The 12286-nt window shown below is 33.3% G+C and overlaps 1 protein-coding gene across 3 annotated transcripts in view; it reads right to left on the bottom strand.

Moving 5' to 3' along the window:
* Window positions 1-12157, bottom strand: part of LOC113511207 (NACHT and WD repeat domain-containing protein 2) — a 67116-nt gene extending 54959 nt beyond the window's left edge. For all 3 annotated transcript variants that reach the window (XM_026894825.3, XM_031912060.2, XM_031912061.2), the window contains exon 1: window positions 11897-12157. In XM_026894825.3, the coding sequence (XP_026750626.1) occupies window positions 11897-11964 (68 nt within the window). In that variant the 5' untranslated portion in view covers window positions 11965-12157. The remainder of the gene's footprint in view (window positions 1-11896) is intronic.
* Window positions 12158-12286: the final 129 nt, after the last annotated feature.

The following is a 12286-nucleotide window of genomic DNA, read 5'->3' as shown; positions in this document are numbered from 1 at the left end:
TCTTTGCTAATTCTGCGCTGATTTTGATAATTATTTTTGTATTCGATAGACTTTACTCCTCTATTGAATTAAACATTAATTTCGTGCTGCCATTTTTATTTAAATAATAAAAATGAAATACGAAAGTAATAGACGGGAAAATATAATACTGTATATTTTCCCGTTGTTATGGTTTTTTATGTCACGCTTTTTCCGTAAATTCACTTTCGCAGAGCTATACATAGATAATTCCCTATTAAAATTCGGTAGTTATTTAGAAAACCTAACTTCATTTATGGGTGAATATCACACATTAAGTGTTGCAATAAAAAAAATATTACGTAACGTATTTGACCTCTAAAAAAATTGAATTTAAAAATTTCGCACATATACATTTTTGATATAGATATAATATAATAAAATACTATGGTCATTTATAATCATAAAATCATCCACGAGCCTATAACGTACCCTGGCGTACAGCCAAAAAATGTTTAGCGCGAATAGTCAAATTTTTTCATGCTGTTTACATCCTACCTATAAGTAAGCATATAATCAGAACAGATGAGTCTCTGTGTGTAAATAGTTCTAATTATAGATATGTTTATTTTTATTTCGTACAATTAGAGGTTTTATAACAATGATAAGTTGCCAGTGTCAAAATTTAACATGCGCAGTGCGTTTGGAATGTGATAATTTGAATTTGGAATTCTGTATTCGAATACGTCATGCTTGGGTCATTGTTCGGATGCCTCATCTTTTAGATGAATTACTACTATATACTAGCTGAATCCCGTAGCCTGTCTATATCAGTATGTAATGTACCCTTGTAGCAAATTTCAATCATATCCTTTTGGTCGTTGAAATGTGATTGAATAACATATATAGAAACATGTAAATATCTTTACAACTTTCACATTTATTAGTAGGATGTATTTTTACATCGCAGTTGTGTCCCGTCATTTCTCGTTCGGTGGCCTTCATTTCGCTCATAAACTTGTCGTCTCGCCTCAATATCTGTGGTCATTACTTATAATAATAAACAGTTTATACTTGCTATTAAAATAGACAGCACGTGGTTATGAAGATATTCTAACATATTACAATGTGCATTGCAGTGCATTGAGAGAGAGAGAGAGAGAGAGAGAGAGAGAGAGACTTTGTACAAAAGTCGATTGCTTGGGTACCTCTGTCCCATTTGTGTTTCAATCGTAAAGCAATTGTGTTTGCACGGCTGTGCTTTGGTTTGAAGGGTGGAATATGGCGTGAATTTACTGGGTACGGAGGAATAACACCTGATTCCTCAGGAATGCCAACGCATGGGGGGTATCATGGGCGAAACAGTATACTCTGTTATGTCCATGGTACTGCTCGTGTCTATAGGCGACGGTTACCACTTTTCATCAGGTGGGCCGTCAGCTGGTTTGCCATTTTAAGTTGCATAAAATAAATATGGTGTGTTCATCACTAAAACCTTAGAAAAAAAATGTATCAAAACGTAATACACGGAGTCAATAAAACTTAGATTAGATTATATGTATCATAAAATTCTGTTCCAATTAATTGCAAATCGATTCAATTGTTTAGTTTTTAAATTAAAATAACTGATTTTGTCACAAATGAAGTTTTTTTTTAATTTTTCTTTAATTACATTATTATGACGTAAGCAATTTCCATGGAGATTTCAAGAAGTCTTTCCTAGTCTACGAGAATGGAAGACGTGGTAAATAAATAGAAGGTAGGTAGCTAGTAACTCCATAAGGAATACAATATGGCTTCTAACACAATAAAACCGTACGAATAAGCCAAGTGAGGATTATGGAGATTTAAAATTAAAATGGAGCATTCATAAACAGCCAAATACGAAGTTTAATTTAATATTTGACAATGGCCCATTTATTAATTATTCTTCAAGAGTCGATTTGTATTTTAGTTTATTTTTTATTGCTGTTTTGACATTTGGTAAAATGCTGCGGTTGAAGACTGCGATTGTCAATCCGCTTGCCAAACGTGGCGACTACTGGCAAACCCCCTCAAGGGGGAGGCTCATGTTCAGCAGTGGACAGTTAAAGGCTGATATAATGATGATGTCCCAATTTTTATTATGTCCTTGTTACGAAACAACCTATTGGTAGACAAATTCACCTTCCATTATCGTATTGCATGTTCGTAGATATATGTATGTATATATGTACGTACATAAAGAAGCTTATAGCTTATAGCATATGCCGGGAGCTTCTTTGCGTGATAGAATCCGAAATGAGGATATCTGCCGAAGAATCAAAGTGATCGACGTAGCTCGGAGGATAAGCAAGCTGAAGTAGCAATGGGCTAGTCACATAGCTTGAAGAACTGACAACCGATGGGGAAGAAAGATTCTTGAGTGGCAACCCCGTACGGGTAAACGCAGAGTAGAACAATCTCCCATTAAACGGAGTACAGGTAGTCAGTGAATGTATGTGGCTCAAGACTGTTCCTGGTAACAGTTAACGTGTCTACAGACATTACCATTTTCCATCAGGTGGGCCGTCAGCTTGTTTACCATTCTAAATTGTATAAAAAAAAAAGTGGAAAGCGGTTTATGTTACGGACAGATAATAAAATAAATATAAAATAGATAAAAAATACATAAAGAAAGCTGATATGATGATGAGAATGAACGTAGACACACGATGTGTAGACAATATGAATAAAACAGAATTTACTTTAAAAAAAAAAACAGAAAGATTGATTTTTTTTTAGGTGAGTAGAGTAGCTTTGATATTGGATACGAGCGGCGAAGCTTTCAAAGTGTCTAGTGTAAGAGAGCTCTAAAACATCTAAGAAAATTAAATGTGGACCTTTGAGAACCTTGGGATCCCCAGGGTATTGCCCAAACGGAGCCGTCACCGTGGGTTTACTCCTAATTGGTAATTGTGGCGTCCCTGATAATCCCGGCTGTACAGAGAATAGTGGCTAGAACGACCCGAAAAACCCGCTTAATCCCAGTGACGACTATGCATAGAGTTATATAGACCTATATACTTGTGAAAGTGTAGGCAATATATCCTTACCAGCTTTATGGGCGCCGAACGGTTAACACTAGGCTCCAAGCAGCGATCTAATAATTCGCTATACACTTTTTAGCCCGGTCAGTGAACATATTCCGGTCACGCGGAAGAAGACGCGAGTAAAAACTAGTAAAAATACACATACATATCTAATATAGGTACTAAATTCTGATATATTGAATGAAATATTTATTTAAACTTTTTTTTTTAAGTAAGTGTACATATGGTGGACTTAACACCTAATGGCGTTCTCTACCACTCAACCATGAGACAATAAGAAAATTAAGTAGGCGGTGCATTGCATACATATACATCCATAAATATTTAATAATTATATAAATATAATGCAACTATAATTTTAAAGATGATAAATTTTAATAGCAAAATAAAAAAAAATAAGGCAGGAAAATTGCTACGACTGAACCAAAAAGTATAATTAAAAAGCAAAACAAAAAAGAGAGAGAAAAAGAAAGTATTTAAAAAAATATCGTCGTAATGAAACGTATTCATGAATAATCTAAGACTTAAACCCTAAACTTACATAAAGTATTTATGTACTTAAACAGAATAAAAGTATTCTCGATGATCATAGATAAGGAATAGCAGCTAGAATTGATGAGCTTACCCCAAACAGGATGCACCATTGTCAAGGCCGAATTCGATACAAGATTGTTCAACGGTTACAAAATATAAATAGCCGATTACAATTCGTCCTGCGCCTCGCATTAACTATACATACATATACAAGAATGTAATTTGTTCCGGACGTGTACCGAGTTACAAATGATACGATATTTTGCGCAGTTGTCACAAGAAATGAAATAGTTCGAGTGCTTATTGAATATACAATATTTATATTAGATATTTTATTGATTTCCTTATTATTTATAAATGGGAAAATAAGTTTGTTTGTTGCCTTTTAACGAGTCAACCAATTGTTACCAAATAATGCGTGGGATTCATAGAAGGGAAATGGAACGTAAGGTAGGGTTCAATTCTGAGGAGTCATTCTCTAAATTTATCTCTTTGATATAGTATTTTAATTTAATAATTTCGCGAAATTAATGTTTTATCATCATAAATTAACTTTATAAGGCTTTAGGCTGGCCTATACTTTGGTCAACGCATTTCCATAGCTATTCTATTTAATAAAATATAAAAAAAATATCATCTTTTATGTTTTATTTATTTATATATTACTTATATTTTATATTATATTATGTATTATTTATCGTGTATAGGTATACATTAATAACTGTTATTTTCTTTAACTATCCCAATGATGAAATACCGCGTTTGTGATTCACTGTTCATCCCAAAGGTTGACTGGTAAATAATACTACTGGTATTTTTTTTTTAATAGGTGATAATGGAATGGTAAATCTGCCTGCGCTATCGGTATACGCTGGCGGGGCACCAGTGAAGGATGATAGGTGACAATGAAAGCAGGTCAGTTAGCCCATCGTGACAAATTCCACTACAATTAACCAAGATGGTTTCCAGGGGGATCGCGTGGAGGTCGACCTAACAGGGTGTATTGCTAGCAATAGGTCAGTTAGACGCCATTACCAACAATCCCTTTCCGCCCTACTACTGGTATTAAGTTTGCGTTTTTTACCTTATTTTATTTAGGTCAATAAAAGTTATTTAAATAAATAAATAAAATTGAATTTGAAGTCGCGAATAATAATAATAATATTGTTTCCGCATTCCATTAGGCATTTACATATATCCATTAATTTGCATATAACATACCACCAACAAGTTGCCATTAAAAGTTTGTTTTTAGAATTTAGGTCGCTTTGTTGCGTGCATTGTTAGAGTAACAGAATGTTTGTAATATTTTTAAAATTTTAACTTTAATAAGATTTTCGATTGCCAGGTTCTTCTTCCAAGAAAATTTTCTATTCTTAACCAATTTTAATAATTCTTTTTGAAATAGATAAAAATTACACTTGTGTTAGTTTCATATTAATAAGAAACAATATATCTATATTTATATTGTAAAGAGGAAATATTTTATTTCTTGTACGTTTCTTTGTAATAGATAAACTTGAAAACTACATCAATGATTTGAAAAAAAATTATTATCTATAGAAAGCTACATTAACAGCGAGTAACATGGGCTGTATAGTTAAAAAAAAAATAGAATTATCTACGAAAGTTACAAAGTTACAATAATATAATCCAATATATCGAAAATTTGATTATTAAGACCAATATAAAATACTAATTCATTTTTCTTAGTAAACTCTAAATAAATATTTCTTTCTTTCTTTTTGGGTAGTAATATAGAATAAATTTTTTTGAATAGGTCTTGGGTCCTCAAGCCCCATCTTAGACCACATCACTTTCTATCAGGTGCGATTGTGATTAATCGCGGTATCCTTTCAATAGTAACAATATATATATATATATATATATATATATATATATATATATATATATATATATTTATGGCATTGCATTATTGTCATCAGTCATACATAATAATAACTAAGAACCATCCGGATTAAAGTAGTTTTTACGACTTCATATGTACATACACCACTTCATTAAAATTGCCTTGATACATTTATTTTTAGATACTCAATGAAATACGAGTAGTTATGCTAAACCAGAATACTGTTGAAAGTAATTAAGAAACAGTGATATAAGATGGCTGTATGCGTATAGTCCTTTTGCCTTTTCTGATGTAATGAGTGAATTTAAAAAAAAAATACGCATTTGCAATTATTAGCAAGTCTATGACATGCTACATGTATTGTATATTATAATGAATGGTTTTTCCCAAGCGCTAATGAACATAATTTACTATTCAATGTACAAATAATATTTTTAATAGTCTAAATAATCATATATTATTGTGAAATGTGTTCTTCATGATTAATTTACTTTAAAATTATCTGATTGTGTAATATCGTTGTGTATTTTTAAAATCGTTTAAAATAAAAAAAAAAAATAACAAACTATTTATTTCAGGCAACATTTTATTTACTACGAGTATCAAAAAAAGTCTTATGAACGGTATAGTTTATTTCAATAGTTAACGAATTTATTCTCCATGATTAATTTATAGGAAAATCTGACTGTGTAATACTGCTGTTTATTTTTAAAATTATAAAAATAATTTATTACAGGCAACACTGTTTATTATAGTAGAGCATATTATACGTTCATCTAGATCTAGTGTTAAAAAGACGTGAAAATAATATTTAAATAAATAAATATGTACACATCTAGATGAAGCGTCGAGTCGTCATAAACGTGCCTAAAACGATCAGTCAATTATAAGCTGACGTGTCATTTGTCAAAACAGGCTTCAAAAAGAGGAGCTTCTTAATTTGGCTGTATTTTTTTTATGTTTGTTACCATATAACTATTGTAGTTGTAAATCGATTTGGAAAATATTTTTTTGTCTAAAAGGATAAACTTATAAATCGGTTCCATAATAATTTTATCAAAATCGGTTTAATAATTAAATTTAAAATTAAATAAACAGGTTTTGCTTATTTTTTTTATAAAACATTATACTTATTGTTTAAATATCAATTTTCTTGTTAGGGTTAAGGTAAATTAAAAATCTAATATTTATATTATAATACATATAAAAATATAAAATGCCCCTTTGTGTGAATACCTAATCATAAAAAACAAACCACTTCAAAAAGAAGTCAGGTTGTTTTTGTCAAAGATACCTCATCAGTCCATCTAGATGTTATTAAGATAAAGATCTTACCATATTATTTAATGACTTTCTCTAATTTTAGAAATTTTTTGTGTGTTTACAGAAAAACAAGCTTCAAAATTATAATACATACAATATACATATATATATATATATATATATATATATATATATATATATATACACATTATCGTACGTATTATATCTCTATATTTATAGTATTTAAAGTAAATAAACAGAATTTCCTGCCTCCAGTCACACTGTTTATAATTACTCCTCTCTATCCAAAGGTAGCCTGGAAGAGATTGCTCTTAGAGAGCGATAACGCCGTCCATTGTTTTGTCAGTGTAATATTTTCTTGTAATTGTTTGTATTTATAATCAATTTAGTATTGTAAACTTATGGAGGAAACAATAAAGAGTATGTGTCTATCTATCTAATATTATAAACGTGAAAGTGAGCTTTTTTTTTATACAACTTAGAATGGCAAACGAGCTGACGGTCGACTTGATGAAAAGTAGTAACCGTCGCCTATAGACATAAGCAGTACCACGGACATGACAGAGTATACCGTTTCGCCTATGAAACCTCTCATGTGTTGCCATTCCTGAGGTCTTAGGTGTTATTCCTTTGTAACCTGTAAATTCACTGCCATATACCGAAACATAGCACTTCAAACACAACTGCTTTAATGTAGAAACACGAATGGGACAGAGGTATCCAAGCAAACGACTTTTGTACCTGTCAACCTGGCTCCCTCTTATACGTCTATGGTTAAGTTACCTTATTGCAATTACTATGTTTTTCATTAAATAATAAACAAAAGAGATCTCATTAATCATTAAGTAACGAAATGAAATAAAAGGCGGACTGAACTACGCAAGAGATCTTATTAAAGTAATTGTAGGTACGTAAACATCAAAAATACCAATAGCCAATATAAAAATATATAAATGAAAGCTTAATGGCAAAAGAAATGAAAACAAATATTTCGAGTAAAATAAATAAGCCACGATTACTGATAGCTATCTCTTAATATCGGGTAGATAGTTTGTTTTGTGAATTGAACGCAATGTTTGTACGGGCCGACATTACGTTCGTACATTCTAATATTTAAACGTCGTGGGAATTCTTTGTTTTTCACATCATTTCAAAATATTCTGGAATGTACTAGAAAAAAATATGCTGATCATAACAACGCTACAAATGAAACTTCTATTATTTTCGGTTGATTTGTTAGATAGATAGATAGATAATTTATTTGCATTACTTACAGCACACAAATTACAACATACATACACAAAAAGAAAAGCAAGATAACATAAATGACAAAAAAAAAATACACAAAGCCAAATACAACTTTCGTTTGTGAGTGTGCCATAGCAATACAAAGGTTTTTTTTTTTTTAATAATAATCATAGATATTCGTGTATTGTTTTATTCGAATTTCAAAATAACGTAGATTTTTAACGTCCCAATTTACTTTAGGCCTATATTGTGTTCGTGGACTTTTGATTTTAAGAGGCCATTCTTCTTTTTTCCCTTAATTTAATATTTTATTTTGATAGTTTCGTGAAAGTGTTTTTTATGGACCATCTAAAACTAAATTTATAATAGTCTTGCCTTACACCTATTCAAAATTTAGTTAATATTGATTCTGGGGGGAAGGGATTGTGAGTAATGGGGTCTAACAGTCCTATTGCTAACAATAAACCCTATCAGGTCGACCTTCACGTGGTTCCCATTGGTAACCATTGTGGTTAATTCTTGTGGAATTCGTCACGATGGGCTAGTTGACCTGCTTTCATCTTCACCTATCATCCCTCACTGGTGCCCCGCCAGCGTATACCGACAGCGCAGACGGGGTCATCATTCCATTATCATTAATAAAAAGAAAATTTTGATTCTTAAAAAAAAAAATTCGTTATGTTATCAAATTGAAATTTAATTTTAATGATATGCTTAGAGAATGTCGCCATTGTATTTGTTTGTATGTATTGTTCTTCTACGTACATTATTATCATACAATAATCAGTTTCAGGTACTTTAAATATAGTGTTGTCCAAATAAAAAAAATATTTTTTAAAGTTTCAACAGAAGGGCTGTAACTACGTCGGAATATCGGGAAATCACAAAGACTAGAAGACTCCCTCTGGTTGTATAGTGACACTAATATGCAATCAAATAGAACAACACAGAGCCATTATGTCGCTAGTATTGCAAATCGAGAGTGCGAAACGTCTCAATTCTAATTTATCGATCAATTTCAATTCGCTTCAAGAGTAACCCCATAGAACTCGTCAACAGCGCGGTCTCGAAGTCTCAATTGTTATAAAGTTTCAAGAAAGCATTCCATGTAAAATTGTGACAGACTTTAGACAGACTCATGGTGCCAGTTTCTGATTGAAGTTTAGTTAGACGAATTTATGTTTGAAGAGACAAGCTTATGTGTTTATTTGAGTACAAAATGAGAATGAAAAGGAGTTAAGGGGCCGTCTGAAAATCAGGTTGCTATATACGAGTAGGTACATCTCGCTGGAGCTGTACATATATAGCAACAGCTGAGGCGGCTCCTATTACCAGCAACATTAATTGTTGTTTTTTTCTTTTTGTTGTTTTAATATTTATTTTCTTAATAATGGTAATAAAGGTCATCTATCTATCTATCTATCTAAAATCAATGGCTTTTAACGATGAATAATCATAAGCTTCACTCTGCAATTACAAAACACGGTTACTATCCCATGAGCTTTGGAATCCATGATATCAGCATCTCTAGTGGTATTCAAATACATAGATTCTAATGTTGATCATACAGAATTTGTTACTAAAACTGTAACGTTTTTAATTGTGTATTTTAGTATTTTTTTTTATTTTAAGATTGTCGTTTTCGAAGTAAAAAAATCTGGTCACATGTACAGTGTTGCTATTGTTGTAAATTCTAAAAATGGCCAAAGTTGAACTTCTAAGACTGCCATCTTCTGCATGTTTTACTCCTTGTACTCGACCTAATGCAGACTATTAATTGTAATTATCCAGAGCCAGGGGACTACAGATATCTTAAACCACGGGTTATCGCTAAGGTAACACATAGGATTTATGAAATGATGGTATAAGGTAGGGGGAAGCACAAAAGATCCCGATGGGTCGACGTGCAACGGCTTAGCTGATCCCCATATGCGAATATAAGATAAGATAATTATGTAAAATGTTATAATTATTATTAGAGCATCCACTCATTATCACCAGTACATGTTCACATCTTGAAATCAAATATATAGTGCTGCTTCAAAGGTTCCTTCTATGATCGCTCAGATTAAAAATTGAGGGTAGTTAAATTTTTATTTAACAGTTTTGTATTGGCATTTTATAAATACTAAAACATTTACTAATATTACTTACTAATAGTAATCATAACCCCTATAGCACAAAATGGTGTATGGTCCCGACACAGAATAGGCCATCCCCTTCTTTCTCATGGGTGTCGTAAGGTAGATAGATAAAAGATGGACAACAGCGTCTGTCTTAAAACACCGCTAAAGCCTAACTGCGGTTGCCAATCCGCCTGCCAAGCGTGGCGATTATTAGCAAAACCCCCCAAAAGGGAGGCTCATATTTAACACTGGACAGTTAAAGGCTGATATGAGGATGATGGCGAAGGTAGCTCATACTTTAATTTAACATATTCCAAAAGGTTACAACATTTGTATGGGGTTTTAGATAAAAATGTGTTCACACTTCTTCAGGGTTGGTCGGATGATGTGCTTGATCAGAAACTTAACAATTAGATTTTTCCAAGAGACTACAATATGAGGTTCTTCAAAAAAGGGGTAAAGAGATTTCTTCAGGGTCGGCAACGCGCGCGTAATGCGTCTGGTATTGCAGACGATGATAGGCTACGATAACTGCTTGCCATCAGGTGGGCCGTATGCTTGTTTGCCACTTCTGTGTATAAAAAATTTTTTACAAATATCCGAATACCGTGTATTACACGGTAACAGTATATCAACAGGCGTCTCACGTGACCGATCGCTCCCTTAAAGGTAAAAAAACTGTTGCATGTCATTCATATAAGCTCCTTTAGCGATGGCGAGCATCGTGATGTAAAGGTCAAGGTCATCATATCGTCGCTATGTACAAACATCTATAGCACTAGGGGAGTCGAGTTATGGCTGTAACGCCTCTCGCAGCGCAGTGGTAGGCACGTTGTTTTACGTAAATAAGGTCCTGGGTTAGATACCCGATTGAGCCAATTTTGAAGAAGAACATTTCAGATTTGACTCAGGTTTAAGTGTTCTGGGCTGTGCCCCTAGATGTCCGTTACTTAGCTCCACATAATACAGAATATATTAGCTTAAAGACCAAGCCATTGGTTTGATAATGTGGCATTTATTATTACGAAATTACCACTCTACAATTTCGGATATTTCCGTCTTCATAATATATGTTTTTTTATTCAAAAACCTTATAGATATATCTATGGCATTAAACTAACACCAAGTTTAATACTGTCGCCATCTCATCTCATACATCCCATTGATTTTGCCCCCAAGGGAAGAAAACTTACGGCGCAGTCGAAAGGATCAACGATGTCGGACCTTGACTGCAGCCTTGACCTTACAGTCCAGACGTTCGATCCCGTGTGAACTACATGAGACGTCGACGAAGATTTTCAGTAATTAAAAGCTAATTTAGTTTTTTTTTCATATATATTAAGTAGGTAGATAGATATTTAGACTACCTACAAATGTAATTCAGTCTATTGTAGCTCTAGTTTATTGAAGTCATTTAATAAATTGAATATCATCATACAGCAAGCTAAAGACATGTTATTAACTTCAGAAATATCTATTTATATTGAGTGCTGGGTACCTATATGCATATTGATTAATATGTACCCTTTATACCCCACGATTCCCTTTTCTCCAATGAAAAAATATCGATTTATTTTCCTATATCGAGTTTACGTATCTACTGCTTGTCAATTTGAACGTATCGATTTATATTGACAATTCCAACATGCTTATCTTCTCGACTACTGTTCGACAATATTGCACAAATAAGACAACGCGTGACATTTGTTTTCAGCCAGTCCATTTAGCTAACAAGAGTATTGTAATCGAGTGTTCTGACCTTCATGCCGCATCAGTCCCATATTCATAAACGAGCTAGTACTCACTCTTCTGAGTGTTGTGACAAATTGTCCTTATCCTTGTGGGCCTGCCCTGAGCTGCACGAGTTGCCCATGTCGCCGGCTTCGCCTGGCCGCCCTTCGCTCTCGGCCTGCCCGTCACCGCATAAGTCAAGTCACAACACAAATTTTACGTGGACACAAACACACACGGAAAAACTGATGACGCCCAAAAATTTAACATTTCCCGGCGTCTCGATTTCGAGCGGCAATTCTAAATTTAAACGCAGCGCGTGCCGACTCAACGGACGCTCGACAACGAATAATCGATGGGCGCCCTCTTGCAACCCCCCCGCGCCGCGGCAGCACCGCGCGCGCGCTATCATTATCTCCATTTTTCACATAACACCACTACATCCACTAATCAAAAGCTTCCGA

Source organism: Galleria mellonella, unplaced genomic scaffold (assembly GCF_026898425.1).
Source record: "Galleria mellonella isolate WM207_F2 unplaced genomic scaffold, CSIRO_AGI_GalMel_v1 utg643, whole genome shotgun sequence".
In the NCBI taxonomy this organism is placed as follows: Eukaryota; Metazoa; Arthropoda; class Insecta; order Lepidoptera; family Pyralidae; genus Galleria; species Galleria mellonella.
This window is presented reverse-complemented; position numbering and strand designations above follow the sequence as displayed.